This window comes from Coregonus lavaretus, assembly GCF_964263955.1.
Source record: "Coregonus lavaretus genome assembly, chromosome: 16".
Taxonomy (NCBI): Eukaryota; Metazoa; Chordata; class Actinopteri; order Salmoniformes; family Salmonidae; genus Coregonus; species Coregonus lavaretus.
The window spans coordinates 11,778,655-11,802,539 of NC_140003.1; the positions used below are offsets into that span (position 1 = coordinate 11,778,655).

General features: G+C 46.1%; 2 protein-coding genes across 2 annotated transcripts; both read right to left on the minus strand.

The window, feature by feature from the left end:
• Positions 1-10,620: 10,620 nt before the first annotated feature.
• LOC311143687 (beta-crystallin A2-like) lies at positions 10,621-12,702 on the minus strand (the record flags this gene model as incomplete). Its single annotated transcript, XM_084179559.1, has 4 exons — positions 10,621-10,768; positions 11,163-11,305; positions 11,553-11,694; positions 12,545-12,702. The coding sequence occupies 4 exons, from the start codon at positions 12,700-12,702 to the stop codon at positions 10,621-10,623; spliced, it is 591 nt and encodes a 196-aa protein (XP_084035685.1).
• A 7,960-nt stretch (positions 12,703-20,662) lies between these two features.
• LOC311143699 (uridine 5'-monophosphate synthase-like) lies at positions 20,663-23,885 on the minus strand. Its single transcript, XM_084179568.1, has 6 exons — positions 23,680-23,885; positions 23,369-23,522; positions 22,514-23,200; positions 22,026-22,201; positions 21,588-21,702; positions 20,663-21,247 (listed from the first exon to the last, which is right to left on the minus strand). The coding sequence occupies exons 1-6, from the start codon at positions 23,827-23,829 to the stop codon at positions 21,069-21,071; spliced, it is 1,461 nt and encodes a 486-aa protein (XP_084035694.1). The 5' UTR covers positions 23,830-23,885; the 3' UTR covers positions 20,663-21,068.

Below are 23,885 nucleotides of genomic sequence, written 5' to 3' on the forward strand. Positions count from 1 at the left end.
GGCATAAGGTTAGCAGTGTGGTTAAGTTTAGGGGTAAGATAGGTTTCAAATCAGTTTTGAAGAAGAGAAATAGCTGGCCCAGATATTGGGCACGTTTGAATGGTAAGGCTAAGCAACTGACTGTAGACGAAAGTCGAGGAGAGAAGTCGGGGGAGGTGCAAGTCGGACACTAATGTGGTTTTCCAACAGCAAGGCTCAGATCAACATGACAGTGTTGCCAGTATTGCCAGTGATGCCAGTGTTGCCAGTGATGCCAGTGTTGCCAGTGTTGCAAGTGTTGCGCTTTCGAGCGGATCACTTTTGTCAAGTTGTGACCATCGTTGGTCTCCGCCTTCCAAAGTGTTGCATTATGGGGATAAAAATAGTCAGACTTGCATCTACATGACGACGGCATGAACTTGACAAAAACCATCTGATCAAAGGTCATGACATTTTGACTGCAGTCGACTGCAAGTTTCTGCAGTTGCTCTTCCCCAACTTCATCCTGCAGCCACCACCTGCATTGTGGGAAGCTCTAATGTCAACCAATCATTAGGGTGTTTTTGTTTGACCCACGCAAACGTGACCAAAGACGTGACTGAAGCAGGAACCAACTCTGCCACAATACATGTACAGTGCCTTCAGAAAGTAGTCATACCCCTTGATTTATTTCACATTTTGTTGTGTTACAGCCTGAATTCAAAATTGATTAAATATTTATTTTTTCTCACCCATCTACACACAATGCTCCAAAATATCACACTACCTCATTTACATAAGTATTCCCACCCATGAGTCAATACTTTATAGAAGCACCTTTGGTAGCGATTACAGATGTAAGTCTTTCTGGGTAAGTTTCTAAGAGCTTTCCACACCTGGATTGTGCAACATTTGCCCATTACTCTTTTCAAAATTCTTCAAGCTCTGTCAAATTGGTTGTTGATCATTGCTAGACAACTATTTTTAGATCTTGCCATAGATTTTCAAGTAGATTTAAGTCAAAACTGTAATTCAGCCACCTCTCAGGAACATTTACTGTCTTCTTGGTAAGCAACTCCATTGTAGATTTGGCCTTGTGTTTTAGGTTATTGTCCTGCTGAAAGGTGAATTCATCTCCCAGTGTCTGGTGGAAAGCAGACTGAGCCAGGTTTTCCTCTAGGATTCTGCTTGTGCTTTGCTCCATTCCATTTATTTTTTATCCTGAAAAACTCCCCAGTCCTTAACGATTACAAGCATACCCATAACATGATGCAGCCACCACAATGCTTGAAAATATAGAGAGTGGTACTCAGTAATGTATTGGATTGGATTTGCCCCAAACATAACACTTTGTATTCGGGACAAAACGTTAACTGCATTGCCACATTATTTTGCAGTTTTACTTTAGTGCCTTGTTGCAAACAGGATGCATATTTTGGAATATTAGTATTTTGTACAGGCTTCCTTATTTTCACTCTGTCAATTAGGTTAGTATTGTGGAGTACCTACAATGTTGTTGATCCATCCTCAATTTTCTCCTATCACAGCCATTAAACTCTGTAACTGTTTTAAAGTCACTATTGGTGAAATCCCTGAGCGGTTTCCTTCCTCTCCGGCAACTGAGTTAGGATGGACGCCTGTATCTTTGTAGTGACTGGGTGTATTGATACACCATCCAAAGTGTAATTTATAACTTCACCATGCTCAAAGGGATAGTCAATGTCTGCTTTTTCTTTGCGAGGCATTGGAAAACCTCCCTGGTCTTTGTGGTTGAATCTGTGTTTGAAATTCACTGCTCGACTGAGGGAACTTACAAATAATTGTATGTGTGGGGTACAGAGATGAGGTAGTCCTTAAAAAATCATGTTACACACTATTATTGCACACACAGTGAGTCCATGCAATTTATTGTGACTTGTTAAGCAAATTTCTACTCCTGAACTTATTTAGGCTTTCCATAACAAAGGGGTTGAATACTTATTAAAGGCATTTCAGCTTTTCATTTTAAATTATTTGTAAACATTTCTAAAAATATAATTTCACTTTGACATTATGAGATATTGTGTGTAGGCCAGTGACAAAAAAATCTCTATTTAATCAATTTTAAATTCAGGCTGTAACACAACAAAATGTGGAAAAAGTCAAGGGGTGTGAATACCTTCTGAAGGCACTGTATACAGTGGATATGTATGCTACAAATGAATGTGATATTTGACCAATTGATTGTACAATGTACACACATACTGTATATTTTCAGTTTGTGAGTGAGTGATTTGGGCTTGGAGACATGTTTGTCAACATTATTAAAAAAACACTTTTATAAACAATGGCAACACTACCGTGTTGCACTGAGTCTTGCTATTGAAACAGATTTTGAGCAGAGTTGACCCTCTCACTTTGTCTCTTCCTCTCTGACGTGACCAAAGATGTGACTGAAACAGGAACCAATTTTGACACGATTCTAATGCTACAGGGCATACAAATGAAAGTGAGCGTATTTAGACCTCTCTCTAACCAATTAATTGTACACCACAGGAGGTTGGTGGCACATTGATTGGGGAGGACGGGCACGTGGTAATGGCTGGAGTGGAATAAGTGGTAAGGTATTGTAATGACCTGGCTAGATCATAAATTAACAAATGTCCAGACAGAGGATGGAGTTTACAAATTCCCGGTTTATTAACCATAATCAACACAGGCTACTGTTTGGCCGTAGCCCACACCAAATAAATCAAAGATAACTGTATAAAACAACAGTGACCATCTCTTGTTAAGACAAGACGTAAGAGAGAGAACAATGGCTAAGCATGGTCTTAAACTTGCGGTGCTCCACCCCCCTGCCAAACCCCCCGCCGCTCCACCAACCACAAGGATGTCCGGCACAGGAACATTCCAGGCATTCCCGTGGTTGGCAGATAGAAGGTTGATTGGCATGTCGGACCCCGCGAACACTGGGTACTGGTAAGTACAACACAACCAACGAACAGCATAACACATAACACACAGCTGTCTGTGCAGGTTGCTACACAGCCCCCCCACCACAAAGTCCCTCGTCCCCAAGGGAACAAACAAAGTCTCTGAAGCGACCCGGAGGTCTCCTTTGCCTGTGTGGCCGTGATGGGAGCAGAGTGTCCAGATGTGGAACAGGGGGCTCAGTCCGTGGCAGGGGGCTGCCCCTCTGTGGCCTGGGGGATGAAGGCAGGGACATTGGGGACAAGGATGAGGGAACAGGGGATACAGTCCGTGGCTCCGGGGAAACTCTCAGTGACACAGGGAGGGAGACTGGGTGAGTGGGCTGTCTGGAGCCTTGTCTGCGGCGCCTGGTTGTGGGTGCATTGCCAGAGGGGGGGATTGTGGGGGTCCCTGGGGTTTGGGGAGAAGAGGCCCCTCTGTATGGGGCTAACCTGTCCCGGTGCAGTACACAAGTACCCGGTACACAACCTCCACTACCCTCGGGTGGAGCTTCAGGCCACGTCGTAGCGCCCCCAGGGCTGACTCGAAGGAGCTGCCATGGACCAGGATGTCATCGAGGTATACCAGACACTCGGGTGATGCAATCCAGCACCCTGTCCATCAAATGCTCAAAAGTAGCTGGAGCGTTGCACAGGCCGAAGCACAGGACCTTGAACTGCCAGTGTCCTCTGTTAGTGGAGAATGCAGTTTTGGCTCTGGCCTCTGGGGAGAGGGGCACCTGCCAGAGCCACTACGGAGGTCAAGTGAGGAGAACCAGGAGGACCCCCTAACCAGGTCCAGTGACTCATCGATGTGTGGTATGGGGTATAAGTCCTTCCTGGTTACCTCATTTAGCCGCCTGTAGTCCGTACAGAACCTCAGCTTTCCCCCCTTCTTAGGAACCATGACGACTGGTGCCGCCCAGGGGCTGTCTGAGGGCTCGATGAAGTCTGCCCGCTGCATCTCCAACACCGCCGTGTCTGCTGCCTCCTGGTGTGCCAGCAGGATACGGTGGGGACGCATCTTGATGGCTGGAGCATTGCCTGTGTCGATCTCATGCTGCACCAGAGTCTGACCCACCTCTTCCTCACTCAGAGCAAAGCTGTCTCTGAACTCAAACAGCAACTGCCACAACTGTTCCTGCTGCTCGATGTCAAGACCAACACAGTTCCTCCCCCATATCTCCCTCACTGCAGACAGTGTCCTCTCCTCTCCCATCTGGGGTAGCTGGGCTGGGGGGGCGTGGCCCGGGCTCACAGAGGGATGTGTGATGGAGGTAGCTGGGGGAATGTAACACACAGCCGTAGGTGACAGAGGGGCTGGGGAAAAGTCACACACAGATGTGGGGGAGGGGGGGCAGCCATGAGTCTCTGCTGCTTTAACCGTTGGAGTAAGGGGGTTGTTGGGTTGTGTGAATGTGACATTATGGGGGGCCATGGTGACTGCCGGCCCTCCCTGGAAGCTCAGTGTGCCCCCATTTAGGTCTAACTGGCAGCCTGTGCTCCTAAGAAAGTCCAACCCCAGGATACAAGGGTCCTGCACAGCCGCCACCCACACAGGATGACGTACAGTCCTGCCCCCTACTGTCAGAGTAATTATTCCCTTCCCTTTCATGGATGCCAGCTCAGCTGTGACTGCGCGGAGCTGCACAGTTGTGGGCTCAAACTGAGTCCAACCTGACACAATATCCGGCCTCACCAGGGTTACTGTGGACCTAGTGTCCACCAGGGCAGAGCAAGGCACCCCCTCCACAGTGACAGGGACATGACAGAAGTCCCCAACACAGGTCCGGCCCACCACAACAACAGGCTCCATCTGCTTGCACTCGTCTGCTTCTGGGGGAAGTGGAGCCTTGCTCCCCCGTCCGTGCCGATGGGCTCCTCCTGGCGATGGTGGTGGTTGGGAAAGAGAGCCAGGGGTCCGCACTGCCCCGTCTATAAGGACCCCGAGCCGTTTCCCTGGGCTTTGGGGGACATGGGGCAGATTCTAGCGCAGATGGCCTGGCTGGCCACACCCCCAGCAGACCATGGGACCAGGGCGTGTGTTGCGTGCCACCTGTAGTGATACAGCGCGAATGAGTTCAGTCATTTCAGCCACCAATGCTGGCTTTTCCGGCTCTTGGCTGCTCTGCACCACAGCCCGCACAGTGGGTGTGTCTCCCTGCACCCCCACCGAAGCCCCAGCTGAAGCCTCAGCCCACACGAGCTCCCTCCCCAAAGCCATCTCCAAGGCTATCTGCAATGACTCAGGATGAGCCAGCTGGATCTGTATGCGCAGATCCGTAGGAGAGAGCGCCTGTCTGAACTGGTCCCGTGCTAGCTCGCTCTGCACAGAGGGGGGCATGTGAGCATATGCCCACCGAGAGAGGCTCTCAATGTCCTTAGCTAGCACCCGTAGTGGCTCTCCAGGCTGCCTGCGTCTATTATTCAGTTCGGAGCGCAGCAGTACACACTGTACACACTGTCCATAGGGCCTCCTCAATGCTCCAACTAAAGCCCCATAATCACGTCTGTCCTCGGGGCTAATCAATATCAAACAGGACAGAGCATCATCCATGAGGCTCAAAGCCAGCTGCAGTGCCCTATCTTCATCCGGCCACCCCCCAGAATGAGCTAACAGTTCAAACTGAGCATGGAAAGCTTCCCAATCCGCCTTACTTCGGGGTCTTAACAGATATGGATGCAATCGGGGACTGGGCGCCGCCATGTTTGTTTACATCCTGAGCTTCAGCCCCCTGGTCATGCAGCGTCGACGTCACCTCTTCGGTCCACCACCCGAAGTACTCAAGCGACCTCTGCCCTCCGATGCCCTGGTGATCTCCTCGGCCAGATCCTCCGACGTCCATGCACACGCACCTCCTTGGCCATAACCATCCCCTGCCTCCTCCTTCACTTTCGGATTCCCTCAAAGCATTTTCAACCCCCGTTCTCCATGTAACGTTTGCTAGCCACGGTAGTCAGCTAACTAGCTGGCTAACTTACATCTATGTTTTTACTTCTGACACCAATGTAATGACCTGGCTAGATCATAAATGAACAAATGTCCAGACAGAGGATGGAGTTTACGAATTCCCAGTTTATTAACCAAACTCAACACAGGCTACTGTTTGGCCCTAGCCCACACCAAATAAATCAAAGATAACAGTATAAAACAACAGTGACCATCTCTTGTTAAGACAAGACGTAAGAGAGAGAACAATGGCTAAAAAATTGTCTTAAACTTGCGTGTGTCAGTGTGCAGCGGTAGGACGGAGTCAAGCGCAGGACACAGAACTGAGTAAATAACGAAATAGGGAAATAATCATAACATGATGGGAACCAGGTGTGTACAATCAAGACAAAACAACATAGAAAAAGAAACGTAGATCGGTGGCAGCTAGAAAGCCGGTGACGACGACCACCGATAGCCGCCCGCACAAGGAGAGGCACCAACTTCGGCGGAAGTCGTGACAGTACCCCCCAGCAGCGCGCTGACACCGGCCTCGGGGACGACCCGGAGGACGAGGCGCAGGACGATCCGGGTGGCGGCAGTGAAATTCCTGCAGTAAGGAAGGGTCCAGGAAGTCCTCCACCGGCACCCAGCATCTCTCCTCCGGACCGTACCCCTCCCACTCCACGAGGTACTGAAGGCCCCTCGCGCGACATCTTGAGTCCATGATGGCTCGCACAGTATACACTGGGGCCCCCTCAATTTCAACCTCCCGTACCTCAGACTGCTGAAGCGGACCAGCAACCACCGGCCTGAGGAGAGACACATGGAACGAGGGGTTAATAAGGTACTCAGGGGGAGCTGTAACCTATAACATACCTCGTTCAGTCTCCTCAGGACTTTAAATGGCCCCACAAATCGCGGACCCAGCTTCCGGCAGGGCAGGCGAAGGGGCAGGTTTCGGGTCGAGAGCCAGACACCGGGGCCTCACTGCAGCGTCCCATGTCTCCTCAGAGCGCCGAAACCATTCCTCCACTGCAGGTGCCTCGATCTGGCTCTGATGCCACGGTGGAAGGACCGGCTGATAACCTAGTACACACTGAAACGAGACATGTTAGTGGAGGAGTGGCGGAGGGAGTTTTGGGCCATCTCTGCCAAGGGGATGAAAGCCACCCACTCCCCTGGCCGGTTCTGGTAATAGGACCGCAGAAACCTACCCACATCCTGGTTTACTCTCTCCACCTGCCCATTACTCTTGGGGTGAAACCCTGAGGTCAGGCTGACCGAGACCCCCAGATGTTCCATGAACGCCCTCCAGACCCTCGATGTGAACTGGGGACCCCGATCAGACACTATATCCTCAGGCACCCCGTAGTGCACTGAGCGTACACCGAGCAGGAGGAAACATAAACCCTCACATCCTTAGCTAAAGTGGGCCACCAGTACTTCCCACTAAGACAGCGCACTGTCCGACCGATGCCAGGATGACCAGAGGAGGGTGACGTGTGAGCCCAACAGATCAATCGATCGCGGACATCAGATGGAACGTACATACGCCCAACTGGACACTGGGTGGGAGTGGGCTCCGTACGTAACGCCTGCCCGATGTCCGCGTCAACCTCCCATACCACCGGTGCCACCAGGCAAGAAGCCGGAAGTATGGGAGTGGGATCCGTGGACCGCTCCTCTGTGTCATACATCCGGGACAGAGCGTCTGCCTTAGCGTTCTGGGAACCTGGTCTGTAGGACAGGGTGAAAACAAAACAGGTGAAAAACATGGCCCACCTTGCCTGGCGAGGGTTCAGTCTCCTCGCCGCCCGGATGTACTCCAGATTGCGGTGGTCAATCCAAATGAGGAAAGGGTGTTTAGCCCCCTCAAGCCAATGTCTCCACGCCTTCAGAGCCTTGACCACAGCTAACAGCTCCCGGTCCCCCACATCATAGTTTCACTCCGCCGGGCTGGGCTTCTTCGAAAAGAAAGCACAGGGGCGGAGCTTTGGTGGCGTCTACCTGGAGATTTATTGCACAATCTCCCCGTCGATGGGATGGTAATTGAGTCGCCATCTTTTTACAGAAGGCGAGAGCCAATTCGGCATAGTCGGTGGGAATGTGCATGGGGGAGACCTGGTTTGGACTTTCCACCGAATTTGCACCGATGGAAACACCTACACACCTCCCTGAGCACTGACGTGACCATCCCTTCAGAGCCCTCTGTTGCCATTAAATAGTGGGGTCATGATGGGCCAACCAGGGAAGCCCCAACACCACAGGAAACGCAGGAGAATCGATCAGGAAGAGACTAATTCTCTCCTCATGACCCTCCTGCGTTATCATCCATAGTGGAGCTGTGACCTCCCTAATCAGGCCCGACCCTAAAGGACAACTATCTAAGGCATGGACAGGAAAGGGCACATCAACAGGAACAATAGGGATCCCTAATCTAAGTGCAAATGCAAGGTCAATAAAGTTCCCAGCTGTGCCTGAATCTACTAACACCTTATGCTGGGAATGCGGGGAAAACTCAGGAAACTCTGTGCAGACATACATGTGATCAACAGGGAGCTCTGGGTGAGTCAGGTGCCTACTCACCTGGGATGATCCACCAGTGCCCTGCCTGCTGCCTCGACTCCCTGGGGAACCTCCCCAGCACCGACCAGCAGTGTGCCCTCTGCGGCCACAGGTGGTGCAGGAAACGGCCCCCCCTCTGGTCACCCTACGAGCAGCACCTCCGAGCTCCATAGGTGTAGACTCGGAAGTGCTGGGGGATGGAATGGACGGACCCCAATCCGAGCGTCCGTGGGTGGCCAACAGGTTATCCAGCCGGATGGATAGATCCATCAGCTGGTCGAGGGTAAGGGTGGTGTCCCTGCAGGCCAGCTCCCGACGAACGTCCTCCCGTAGACTACACCGGTAATGGTCGATCAGGGCCCTCTCATTCAATCCCGTGCTGGCAGCCAGGGTCCTGAAGTCCAGTGCGAAGTCCCATGGACCAAGGGGTGGACAGTGGTGGGGTTTGAGGTGAAGTTGATGGGGGTGTGGAAAACCCCTCTCTCTCCCATCGCTCCATGGTGTGCTGCTGGACGCGCTCCTCCACCGGTACCGGAGGACTGGGTGCACCTGCTGACTCCATATGTGGTGCGTGATTCTGTCAGGTGTCAGTGTGCAGCGGTAGGTCGGAGTCAGGCGCAGGACACAGAACTGAGTAAATAACAAACTTTACTCGCAAAACAACAAATCTAATTTCCACGCAGGGAAATAAAACAGCTCACAGCAGTATACAACACCAAACATAGAACAATCAGGCACAAAACCATGAGGGAAGCAGAGGGTTAAATAGGGAAATAATCATAATGTGATGGGAACCAGGTGTGTACAATCAAGACAAAACAACATAGTAAAAGAAACGTAGATCGGTGGCAGCTAGAAAGCCGGTGACGACGACCACCGATAGCCGCCCGCACAAGGAGAGGCACCAACTTTGGCGGAAATCGTGACAATGTGTGTGATTTGGGGGTATAGAAAATATTATTTCGAAATGTATAAAGATTTTTTTAAAATTAACAATAGCAGCCATGTTGACACTGCCATGTTGATCTGAGCCTTGCTCTTGGAAAATCACCACTGTCTGACTTTTGGCTGTCGCAGATGCCCCTCCCCCGACTTCACTCGCCGACTTTCTCTTACAATCGGCTTCGTTAATGTTCAATCTTCCTTCTATATTGCCCATGCAGCATTTACGGTGATATACGCTTCGCCGAGCAGCGCAGAGCTGTTGTGAAGGAAGTGAGTTTGTGTTTATACAGGACCTCCCACCGTCACCTACCGTCAACCAATCATGTCAATGCGGAGCTATAAGAGTCCTCGGCATTGTTACAAAATTTGAGAGCATAAAAAAAATCTAGCATAAATTGGCTGTTAGCATTACTGCTCGAACACATCCAGTGGCCGTCACACCCAATGGTCGTGTCACTCTGCTCAGACGTTGCTGACGTATGCCAGATCTTACAAGGCCTGGATAGGTATATTATGTATCAGGTAACCACATCATATGTTATAGCAATCTGGTTCCCGACTTCACGGTCGATGACGTGGCACGCAACCATTGGTTGATGGGTGCAACATCTGAGCAGGGGAACACGATCAATGATATTTATATAGCTGGGGAGATAGAGTACAGGGATATAGCAGAGAAAGTGAGGGGAATTCGGGATTGAAACAGCTGCCTCCAGGGGCATATTTGAGGCATTTATTGTTGATTTCGTTTGGTAAAATGGTATGGCTCTTTTGATTGATGCCACAGTAAAAGAGAGTGGATCTATTGAATCCCCCAGTGAAGTCAGTTTAGCTCCCAAACCCTCTTATGTTCCTCTGTATGTTAGGCTTCATGGTAGGCAACTACACAACACAACATGGTGGAAACAATAGTGATCTTGTGCTCTTGTTTATTGGAAATATGATACACTCTGACAGGAACAATATACATCCTATCCTAACAGACATACCCTGGGTTATGTGTTGATGCATTTGTCATATCATAAAATGCCTTTGTGGTTTACTTGTGTTGGAGTATATAACTAGCCACATTGGCGATGGGTTGTTAAGAATCTACCACAGGCTGTTGAGCAGATAGCTCTATGTTCTGATGAAGAAAAGGCAGTAAAAAAAAAAGCAAGGAATTGCCACAAGCGCTGTTTCCTTAGTTTGAATAAAGCCTTTATTGCCTATTTTAATACATGTCATGGTCAGTACATGGTAGCCGCTGGAGGATAGTGTCAGGTGGATTTAGTGCTGGATTCTGCGGATAGACTGGACCTGGTTGGTGTGAGCCTGGGTGCTGTACTCGTTGTAGTGTCTGTACTCTCCCTGGTGTCTGTCTCTCTCCAGGATGTACTGGTAACCACGGTAACCAGGGAACTGATAGGCCACCCAGCTGTGAAGAGAAGGGCATATGTTATTCAGATGAACAAAATACTGATGAGGCTGCTTTGTAGATAATATGTGCCCTGATGCAGTCCTATGCTGTTATGAAATCTACAAAACCACCAGGAACGAGTTTGGGAAACCCTATATGAAGGCATGTAGGATGCAGATATAATGGGATACTGGTACTCCCTGTAAATAGACATGTTATTTTTGCTCCTTATCATTATTCATCATTCACTGTGTATTTATTCCTCGTGTCACTATTTATAGTTTTAATTAACATTTTATCTTTAACTCTGCATTGTTGGAAAAGGATCTGTAAGTAAGCCTTTAACTGTTAGTCTACACCTGTTGTTTACAACGCATGTGACAAATACAATTTGATTTGATTTGAGACTTACGCTCCGGAATTGACTTTAATTGAGGGAACCTCCTTGCTGCACCAGCCCATAGCCTGTAGAGAGGGGTAGTCATCGCACATCTCGAACTTGCGTCCCTGGAAGTCTTCACACTCATACAGAGTCACCTTGCTGTCACTGTGGTTCTGTTGATAGAGATAGATGAGCCTTGATTAGTTTCACATATAGTTTCATTCATATTTTTAGAAAAATCCAAAACAGATGGATTTGAGAGTTGTGTATGATGATACGATATAAACTATAGAATCATGTGTGAATCTATTAACCGTCAATAAAACATTATTAGTATTCCTGTGCTTCATTCCTAAATGTGATTCAGATGTATGCTTTTCTTTATTCTTGAAATGACACATTTCTGTGGGAGGAACTTACAGCGCACTTGATAGGTCTGAAGGAAAGCATGTGCTCGGTTCTGTAACTGCTGTTTCCGCTCCAAGCCTCGTAACGGGGATAGTCTCCCTTCTCAAGGATAAACTGCTGGCCCTGGAACTCAGGGTACTCATAACCCAACCAGCTAAAACACAGGCAGGGAGAGAGAAAAAGAGAGGGAATGAGAACGAAAGAGAGAAAATTCAGGTTGGTTAACAAAAGCGCAACGCCCCATGGCAGAGAGAGCTTTGTTGATTAGAAGACAAAGGGCCAAAGCAAACACCACATGCTGCGCCTTTGGACCATTATCAGATCATCAGTCAGCCACTGCAACAGAACACTAGGCAGGCAGCTGGGACTCAATGGAGATTACAACTATGGCCTGACTTTGACTGACTGTCAGAAACAAAACAACAAGCTATATTTCAGGCTAATAACTCACACCAATCGGTGATCTCTCATATTGTGTTCAGCTATAACATTTGGTCCATAACAATGTAAAAAGCATACGTAAACTATATTGCAAAGAAATTTGCCAAAATCATTGAATCGAAAATAACAGTCATTATGAGATTCCATCTTTTATAGTCAGACTGTCCAGTGTTAAGGGACATGATAATGATAATTAAATGTAGCATTGTCATGTATTGTAGTATCACAACAAATGAAATGACACAGCTTTGCTTAGAGGGCCGGTTCACACCAGTACAGTACAACTGCAATGTAGAATTTAATATTCAAGTATACATTAGCTTCTGAGAGGAACTAGGGCTAGAAATGAATGTTATATATTGAATACATTTCTCACTTCTTACTCAAACATAACTAGAACTAATTACCTGAAAAACCTCGAAACCATTCCTTGACTGAACAAACTCCATGGGTTTAATGTAGTACTACTACTCTGTCATAGTAATGTAGTACTACTCTGCTAATAATGTAGTACAGCTCCTCGGCTGTAGGCTAGTAGAGTAGAAATCCAAAGAGAGACTTACGGTCCGTTCTCGACCTTGATGGAGCGGATCTTGTGGAATCCCCTCTCCATGATGTTCTGGCACTCCAGCATGAACTCACAGCGCTTGCCCTGGAAGTTCTCCTCCTCCCAGACAGTGATCTTGAACTGCCCCATCTGTTCCATTTGCTGAGTGTTCATGGTTGCTATTTCCACCGTGGGGGTTGCTCTCTACCAAAACGGGACAAGGAAGACCAGAGGTGAGGAAACTAGGCTAAAATGGAATGCTTCACTCTGGGAGCTCTGGTATCTCTACATAAAAGTGAACATTGATTTCGTAGCAAAGTGCGTACCACACATTTTTTTTCAAAGGAGTTGAGCTCTCAGTTTGAACTGGGGAAATATGAGATAAAAAATCTCAGATATATATCTCCCATATTGGATGTCATCAATCCCCTTTCTTGGTACACCAATGCACAGGAATCAGATGTTCACGTACTACCTAGGTAGTGTGAATACTTACAGACAGTACTGAGGTGGGACAGATCCAGTGTAACAATGTTGAGTCCTAGGCCCCCACTTCTGTTTTTATACTACCAAGCCCCTTGTTTATTGCCGCTTTCGCACAAGCCTTGCATACTCAGCAGCAGCGGGCTGAAAGCATGCATTAGTCCACACCATTGTGGAGGCTCCTGAGGCCCATTGTTAGAGGCTTAGATCCACTGAGTCATCAAAATGGCACCCAGGGCCTGTGCCTGCCTGACGGCCGACCACAATAGCAACACACTGACACGACAGTTTGATTGGAAATTGGGGATAATGGCAGCATTCTGGGAGATTAACCCCAGTGGTGGGTACAAGGGCACCAATGCTTCCCTCAGTCCACAAGTATGGCTGCCTCTACCTCTACCCCAGGCTCTGCACAGCACCCACCCAACATGGCATCACTGTCATCTTTCATAGGATTCAACATGGGAAGACAGACAGATTTTATGATCAATAATTCAGATCCTTTAATGTTGGATCATGTTTGTACTTCATAAGGTTCAAAAGAAAGCTTTTGAAATGTATAACCTTTTTAATACCTGTTGTTTTCCCCACCAAATCTATTCTCATATTAACTGAAAGGATCATGAGGAAAGATTCTGACTTGTTTCTAGCAGCACTAATTTCTCAGCCATTTACAATGTTGTTTTGAGTGTTTGTCAGTTACTGAATTTTCAATGGGTCCGAATTTTTTCTGTGCCTTTGTGAGGCTTATGAATGCAAAGTGGAATGTGCATGAGTGACTTATGAATGTGTATCATATCTTCAAAAAGGCGCTTTGATATTGCAATTTAACTTTTTGATCTGGATTCTCTGTATAATAACACAAATGGAACCTAGTGATGTAAGTCAATTGGAGTAATACTTGTCTGTAGTGACATCTTGTGGCATAACAGTTCATTACAGTGACTGGTGATAATAGCCGGTAAATATGATGACGATGCATTCGAAGTGAGGCAACATATCACAGAAACATATGGTCCGGTCAGGTGAGGTTGTACTGGATATGCTTTTACATTAGCGATGTGGTGCCTGCTCTAGTCTTTGTTTGCGTCCCAAAAGACACCTATTCCTTATGTTTGACCAGAGCCCATATAGTGCACTACTTTTGACCAGAGCCCTGGACAAAAGTAGGGCACTATGTAGCGAACAGGGTGCCATTTGGGACGCATTCTATATTGTATTTGCTGATGGAAATGTACAAATAATCAGACTTCAGACTTGGATGGTTCCTCTGCAATGTGTTATTATTGTATTTACACCCTTTGCTGCTGTCTCTGTGTGTGGCCAAACGTATGCCTACATCCTTTATTGCTTGTGTGTACAGCAGTCCCTTTGAGTGGGGCTGGTTCCATTGTTCTGTCTTACCTGTGTGGCCTTGTTTGGCTTGGGGCAGGTGGACAATGAGACACGGTGACAGAGCACTAGTCACCCAGCTGCTGGCCTTTGATCCCCCATTGGATAGATTAGATTTGTCACCTCATCAGCTGACGCCTCATTTCACTGGGAAATGTAGCTCTCCCTATTTGCATCTGACAACATAGGGCCTATAGTAGCCTACAGCCTCATAACTCAACACTCGACTTTCAATCTTTATCTTCTCTGCAGTGGTGGTACAATAGGCTAGTCTATTCTTCTGAACTGGTCGCATTGCTCTCTGATAGAGGGATATTGCTAATTAAGTATGGAAATATCGTTTGTACCATTTGTACATTTATACATGAAAGGTGACCTTTTCCAAACAAAATACAGTATGTTGTGAAATGTGAACTATGAACTGATCCGATGCATTTGACATTTTAGTCATTTAGCAGACACTCTTATCCAGAGTGACTTACAGTTAGTGGATTATTCTTAAGATAGCTAGGTGGGACAACCACATATCACAGGCATAGTAAGTACTACAATTTTCCTCAATAAAATTGAGGGGGGTGGGGGGGTCAAGCGCAAGTGTTGCTTCAGGAAAGTATTTTTGTGTGTTTTAGTTTCTTTGATTGTGCATTAGACTAGAGCAGCATAGTTTGTATTCATTTGTACAAATAACTTTTTTATAAGAAATAACTTATTTGTGTCTGATAAAAACAGACACAACACAAAGAAATAAAACTTTCTATGATACATACACAGATAATGCCTACAAGTGCATTAGTAATGCCTTCTAATACACTTATTACTCACTATAAGATATCATAATTGCTCATCAGTAGTTCTAGCATCCTTATAATACATTGCTGTAATGCATTAGCCCAGAGAGCACACCTCAACAGGTTGAGCATTTCATTTAGCAATGTTGGCACAATGTTTGCCCTTCTGAGTAGCCTAACCTGCAAACAGCTGGCTGAGGTGCAGGCTGGAAGAACCAGTCAGCCAGGCAGCAACCAGAGCAAACAACATTATTTGAATATCTGTTTTTTTTCTACCTCCCAGCATTTTCTCGTATCTGTTCATTGTATCTTGCACTGTTTGGGAATAAACCATAGAGTGATATGAGATTAACCAGGATAGAGACAACTTGTTTTTTTAAATACAATTTTCTGTTTACATCAATAGCCTTCCATAGGACAACATGCATATGTGTGTGATAACTGTGTGGAGTAAGTGAGGCAGACTGTTTCTCAGGATCCAGTTTCTCCATGGTAACAGAGCCAGCCAGCCCAGTCAGGGAGGTTGCATAAGCATTGATGTATTGTCAGGAAGTGATGCTGCTATTGCTCTGGAAAACAGACATGTTTTTTTATCATGACGCTCCATTTTTATTCACAAATTCATCGTTTCAGGTAGCCCTTCAAATGTATTTTGTAGTTATTTTATTTGTATTTATACAGGGAGGCAACATTGACACAGATCTCTTTAAGTCAACCACTCAAACAACATACAAAAACGCAATGCATATAGTATTTAAGAGAAGACTGCTATTTACATATTTGAACCAAGTACATATCCATACACATCCTGAGATCACATGGTAAGTCAGGCTTATTTAACTTGTAAATGTCTGCTTTACATACAAGTATATGAACACCTGCTCGTCGAACATCTCATTCCAAAATCATGGGCATTAATATGCAGTTGGTCCACCCTTTGCTGCTATAACAGCCTCCACTCTTCTGAGAAGGCTTTCCACTAGATGTTGCAACATTGCTGCGGGGACTTGCTTCCATTCAGCCACAAGCGCATTAGTGAGGTCGGGCACTGATGTTGGGTGATTAGGCCTGGCTCGAAGTCAGCGTTCCAATTAATCCCAAAGGTGTTCGATGGGGTTGAGGACAGGGCTCTGTGCAGGTCACTCAAGTTCTTCCACTCTGATCTCGACAAACCATTTCTGTATGGACCTTGCTTTGTGCACGGGGGCATTGTCATGCTGAAACAGGAAAGGGCCTTCCCCAAACTGTTGCTACAAAGTTGGAAGCACAGAATCGTCTAGAATGTCATTGTATGGTGTAGTGTTAAGATTTCTCTTCACTGGAACTAACGGGCCTAGCCCCAACCATGAAAAACAGCCCCAGACCATTATTCCTTCTCCACCAAACTTTACAGTTGGCACTATGCATTGTGGCAGGTAGCATTCTCCTGGCATCCGCCAAACCCAGATTTGTCCGTCAGACTGCCAGATGGTGAAGCGTGATTCATCACTCCAGAGAACGCGTTTCCACTGCTCCAGAGTCCAATGGCGGCGAGCTTTACACCACTCCAGCTGACGCTTGTCATTGCGCATGGTGATCTTAGGCTTGTGTGCGGCTGCTCGGCCATGGAAACCCATTTCATGAACCTCCCGAAGAACAGTTATTGTGCTGACGTTGTTTCCAGAGGTAGTTTGGAACTCGGTAGTGAGTGTTGCAACCGAGGACAGACGATTTTTACGCGCTTCAGCACTCGGCGGTCCCGTTCTGTGAGCTTGTGTGGCCTGTCCACATACTTTTGTATATATAGTGTACCTGATCAGACACTGATTTCACCATGTGCAAATATTCAGTAGTAGCACCTTTCTTCAGAATCTTGCCTTGAGAAGACACACCTCAGTAGTTGATAAGTGACACATACAATACAATTTTGTCTGATGTGAATCGGAAATTTCTCTTTTTGCTTTTTTACGTTAAATTAAACTCAGTTCCAGTAATGGCTATAAGGTTGTAAATGGACAGATCTTGTTTTCTGCGTCAATGTGAGTTGGTGCTATTTGAATAGTCAGTGAGTATGCACACTCAGACTACGACCAAATGACCTGCTCCCTGTGTGTTTTTTCCCCTCTCTGCTGCTATAGAAACTAATCCTCCTAAGGACAAATTTGAACAGGACCAGACAGCTCATGCAGGTGACATCTGCTCTGTGATTGGCTCTGGGTCGGAGTGAACCACAACAGGCAGGCAGGTTTTACCCGAGGACAGCGAAAGTGTGCGTCCGTAATGGCAACCTATTCCCTATATAGGGTACCCATAGGGCTCTGGTCAAAAGTAGTTCACTATATAGGGAATAGGGTGCCATTTCAGACGCATCCAGAGAGGTGCTGCAGTCCTGTGTTCTCTCCCTACCTCCCTCTCCTCACCATACCCCACCCCATTCTCTGTGTTCACTGCTCAGGTAAAGCCAGGCAGTTACAGGAGAAACAACCCCCAGGCATTTACATAACCATTAGCAACCTCTTTAACTGTCATTTGAAACAGCACACAGCCCACGGGCAACGCTTGCCCTCCACATAGGCAGTAGGTAGCAGTTGAGCAGGCATCACAAATGCAATCATGCTTTTCTACAGACACACACAATTGTCCAAATGTTATTATAGCCACAGGTTGAAATATTAATATTGGGGAAAAAACTGAGTTTATTTTATCATACACATAATTCTCTCAAAAGTATATAACAGGTTAAGAGAAGGTTGATTTTATAGCTGAAAAGTCAGACTTTATTGACACTCACTTTTTAGAACAATAGCCTATGAGAGAACCAACCCAAACTGTTGTATATGTTGCTGAGACAGGGCAAATAATCATTTTAGTTGTCCTAGTCACGTTTATCCATAAAACAGAACAGATAATAAATGATAAGTACCTATTGCATTATGAAAGACTGAAAGATTGAAGACTTAATAAATAATAATACACGTTTGACATATTTTACAGAGCCAATAACTGCTCTGTAGAGTAAGTTGAGGAGGTGTTATTTTGGAGGTTTAGGGTGTAACTGCAGCATGAACTGTCGTGGGCAGGTGACCAGGATACAGGCTGTGAGATCCCCTTAATCTGACTTTAAACAAATATTTACTGGAGCTTAGTCAAATAGGGATACATGAGAGCAGAAATAATGACATTTGAAAGCTTTTACCCTGCTGTTTATTGTTTCACGCAACGAAAGCTGGATATGCAAATGTCTCCTGCAGTTATGCTCAAAATAGAATGGAACTATACAGATACCGGAGGTACAGCCTTCAATAATCTGGGTGGTGGGGGACTGGGTACTACAGTTGATACTGTCTGAGGAGGAAACTGGAAGAGTGATTGAAATGTATGCAAGACAATGATAGACCTGTAGTGTATGATGTCTCTGTGCTAAACTGAAATGCAACATGTTTTACAATGCATGAGCAATAGAGAACACTGCTTAAAAGTTTGTATCATGGTGTGGTGAATTTATGATGAGCTGTAGTTTATAGGCTACATTCTCCATGTATTGGAATAAAGTCCACACACCCATGAATGTCATAGTTAATGTAACATAGTAGCCTAGCCTGTACATCGGTGCAGATCCCAGGAAGATGAGGATCCAAACAGCAGATGGTCAATATCAGATGGCTGCTCTTTGGCTGGTTAATGATTAACAAAACTGGTACTTTATCATCATTAGACCATGTCAATAAAGAAAAACCTACTGGCATTTAATTAAAGGCAGTACTAGGTAGCCTAATAAAAGTATAATACCTAGTCATAAAATCCACGGAGAGACGCGCATACTAAGTTATATTGAGTGAGCAAATGTCTAAAAAACGCTCATTTTTAAATGGTCACGAAAACTTTATCGATACATACAGCAATATAAATTATCCACATGCTAAAAAATTGGGGTCGATATTTTGTATCCGTTGTCTTCAGAGGGAAATTAACCCAAATGTTCAAACCACATAAGATATTCAATATAGCCTAATGAATGCAAAACACGAAATGTTGTATGACTATAATAATTTTAGTGTACAAAAAGTTAGTATTTGTCACAGGACAGCAGCATAAACGACATATGTCACAATATGAACTTGCTCTTGCTGCTTTGTAGAAAATCTGTACCTGCTTAACGCGAGCCGAACGAACAAAACTTCATCTTCAGGTATTGTGCGTATGGCTCAACGTGAGGCAAATACAGAAAATCAATCCACATATGATGATGATCTTAGACTACACTATCATGTTTGTACTCTCCATATGTTGCTCCATCCACACACCTGGAAAGAAAGTAGCAAAAGTTACTGTTTAATCCTACATACACATTTGTCCGAGATGAAACTTACCATTGCCTATCTATTGTCGAAAAAAGTGAGTGGTTTTAGAAAACGCACTAGATCGGTAACACCTGCAAATTGTGCTCATCTTGTAGGCAACACTGAATGCGTGTGGCCCGTTGCAGGTAGCCTATATATACTCCTGACATGGTAGGCCATCCTTCCATTTAGCTTCACTCTCTCACTTTTTTTTCCAGGTTGGTTTTAAAGAGAGAGAGGATTCTCCAGCGGACACCTGTCGCATGGTGCGTTGCTCAGATCCAATATTGACACAATAGTCTGGGGAGTGCAGATGAGTTAAACTCCTCTCTATAAAGCCAACCCTTCCCTCTCTATGCAAACCAACAGTGCGTTGTGCTCCCTCCAATCGAAGAGATGTCAGGATTTGTTGACCTTTGTGCTCGCGCTGAACGTGTAGCGAATGAGGCCATTGAAAGGTGGCTTCATTCACCTGTGTTCAAGGTAGCAGAAAACCCACCTGCCTTCCTACTCCCATGTCATTTACACATATTTCCATATCATGTGAGTTGCAAATTAGGTCCTTTAATACCCAACATCAGACCTTCCCTTCCAAAAAGACTGGGGTGTGTTATTTAGGCTATGCCTGATGTCACAAATAGTAGAAAGTAAGTAGATCTCATAACTGAAACAAGCCCTGCATATTTACTGTTTATTAACGATTAGGGTACAGCAGCTGGCACATCACCCAGAACCATAGAGGTCTATGGACTAAAGTGGTTTATCACACATTGGCATTGCATAACTACTGTTGTGAACACAACTCACGTGTTTGTTGTAATGTTGATGAACAAATACACAATACAGCTTGTTTTGTAAGCTGAATCTTTCAACGGTCATCCATCATATGGCCTCCTGTAGCTCAGTTGGTAGAGCATGGCGCTTGCAACGCCAGGGTTGTGGGTTCGATTCCCACGTGGGCCAGTATGAAAAATATATGCACTCACTAACTGTAAGTCGCTCTGGATAAGAGCATCTGCTAAATGACTCAAATGAAAAATAAAGATAGCATGCCTAGCATCCACTGTGTTCTTCTGTAGAAATCACCCTTGATGCAAAGGAACAGAATCCTAGGCTAGAGATTTTTATAGTGACTTCAAAGAACATTGATAATTACAGCAAATATATTTATTAAATTAATTTCACAACTCCATATTATTGGTTAACACAAATAACCTACATTTCATTTTTCAAAATGCTCATATAAAAATAACACTATGGAGGGAAAAAAATCCTGAAATGTGTCCCTGTTGCCAAACATTAGCATTGTCGCATGCAAGGGTTATAACAAGTGGCTATAAGAGAAAGAACAGGCCCCAGCAGCTGTTTGGAGGGAATAATCATGGTTTCACATTAGCAATGTGGTGCCTGCTCTAGTCTTTGCCTGTAGCCCAAATGGCACCCTATTCCCTATATAGTGTACTACTTTTGACCAAGGCCCATAGGGCTCTAGTCAAAAGTAGTGCACTATACAGGGAATAAGGGTGCCCTTTGGGACGCATCCCTATTGTTTGACTTTTCATTGGCTTGATGCGGTGAGTCTCTTGACGTAGGCGTTCCAGCCTGCCTCTCTGTACTCTGCAGCAGCCTTCACCCTATCAGAGGCCCCCAGGATACCACGGCCAACGATGATGATGTCAGAGTCTTTTTTACAGATCACATCATCAGGACTGGAGTACTGCTGCCCCAGACCGTCTCCTGAATAAGAAAGCAGGGAGATGATCAATGAACAGTGTGGTGCTGAAGAAAACGCCACCCTACAGTTATATCTGGAATCAAGGGCTGCATTCAAAATGGCACCCTATTACCTACATAGGGCCCTGGTCAAAAGCAGTGCACTATGTAGGTAATAGGGTGCGATTACAGTCACAACCAAGATGACAAATGATCCAGTCTATATTTCTTGGACAATAGCACCATCTAGTGGCAAGGAGAGATTATGTCAGGAAGAAAATTGCCTGAGAATGTTGTTGGTAAAACACCATAAAGAACACTGGACAGGATGAATGATGTGGTTAGCAGGTAGAGAATGTAGTACCTCCTGACTGCATCTGCACCCCTGGAGTCATATGTAGGAACTCAGGCTTGCTGCTGATCTTGGAGCCAGAGATGAACCCAAACACAAAGTCAGAGTGCTCCTCAGCCATTTTCACCTATAGGGATGACAGACACAATCATATTAAATCCTCAAGGATGAAATATTAAGGATTACATTAAGGTAATCAACTAGTACTTCAGTTAAACTGCCTGATGATGGAAGAATTCATCTATTTTGGAATGGAAAAATTACACTATGTATGCAAACATAATTAAAACATACTGAAACGTATCAGGCTTTCACTGTTGCCCTGCGAGGTGACAGTATGTCCTGCATGGGACACATTGCAGAGGGTGGTGGGAGGTAAGAGAGAGGGACAGAACATTCTGTTGTCATGGCATTCTCACTGAGGAACAGCTGGCTGGAGCGTTTGCTTACCACAGCCTGCGTGTAGTTCCCTGTTGCTAGGGAACCCTGGGAGCTCATCTGAGCTATGAGGAGACAGCCGCGGTCCAGTGGGAGGCCCACCACACTGAGCCCCTCTACCACCCCAGGGCCTGGCACCGCATGGGCATTCACCATATGAGACCACGAGGAGATCTGGTAGAGCCCACCTGAAAAATACAGAGGAAAACACACAACAGTCAGGAGACTTAGAAATACTAGCAACCAGGCATTCATTAGGATGGATTAGGATTCAAAAGCATGTTTCAAAGGTTTAGGGGACAAATACAGTAAAACAATGGCCCTTATTTGCTGGAGTTAGACCATGCATCCATTAAAAAAATGGGTGCATTAGTTTTGCATCGCTCGGTGCCCTGGGTGGGCGGAGATTGCACATTTTAGACCATTCTTTTGGTCCTAAAGTGAAATCTCCACCCACCTGGGGCAAACGGCGATGCAAAATCAGTGTGCCCACTAATCACCTTCATACTGGTGCTTGACCGTGTTCCCGATGTCAGCAAACTTGCGGTCCTCAAAGATGAGGAAGTTGTGTTTGACGGCCAGGTCTCTGAGGGACTGGATGAATGCTGGGCTGAAGTCCTGCAGGATGTCCACGTGAGTCTTCAGCACGCACATATGAGGCCCCAGAGAGTCAGCCAGCTGCAGCAGCTCCTCGCAGCCTGTCACGTCCGCCGACACACACAGGTTGGTCTTCTTCTCCTCCATCAGCCTGAAGAGCTGGGCGGCCAGAGGGTGTGTGGTTTGGAGCTGGGCCCTGTTTCCATAGCTCAGCTCCGCCAGCTTGCTGGGCTTCTTAGCCGTAGGCGAGCCGTTCTTCTCCTCCTCCCCAGAGGGCTTGTAAGTGTTGTTCTCCTGGATGAACCTGCGCACGCTCTGGGCCGTGGAAGAATCGATGCGCTCCGCCTGGAGCAGGACATTGAGGAGTTTGGAGATGGAGATGACGGAGTGGAGCGTGATGCCCTTCTTGGCCAGCATGGCCCTACCTCCCTGCTCCCTGTCCATCAACACGATGGCGTCAGTGACCTTTAACCCCTCCGCCTGGAGCACCAGGGCCGTCTCCATGACGCTGCTGCCGCTGGTCACTACATCCTCGATGATCAGACACGTGTCTCCAAGGTGAATGGTCCCCTCTATAATCTTCTTAGTTCCTAGAATCAAGAGATGATAGATGTCTGATATGAGAGATCTGAAATCTAATGTAGCTAACTAGCAAGTGTTAGACTACAGCATTTTAACTGTTGACTGAACTGATGGGATGCAGCAAAAAACACTGTCATAATGAGAATAATCACATTTGACCAGTCATGAAATCGCACCATAGTCTTTGGCTTCTTTTCTTCTGATGAGCATAGGCAGCTCGTGTTTGGAGCAGATTATTGTAGCCAGGGGCAGAGCAGTGTATGGTACACCACACAGTGAGTTGTATTTCAAGTCCTCATCTTTGGCGCGTTGGTAAAGATAACTTGACACCTAAAGACAAAACAAACGCCAACAAACTCCAACATAAACTCATAACATACATATTTTACAACTAGTTGGTCTTGGTTCGATTGCCTCCGAACAGACTAAATACTGTAGATGTTGTTTCCAATACAGTGCCACTCATGGGAAGCACGTGTTTACCAACCTGGTTCATGAGAGATGGATAGGAAACAATAACTCTGAGATCAAAATAAATCGGCGACGCTATTCCACTCTTCAGCGTGAACGTTCCGAATTTCACGGCCTGAACATCATGCAACTTTAAGATTAAACTTTCAAGGCAAACGTTTTCCATTTTCAATACGATTTACTAATTTCAATAGGATAGACAGGCGTCTCATCGGAAACAGA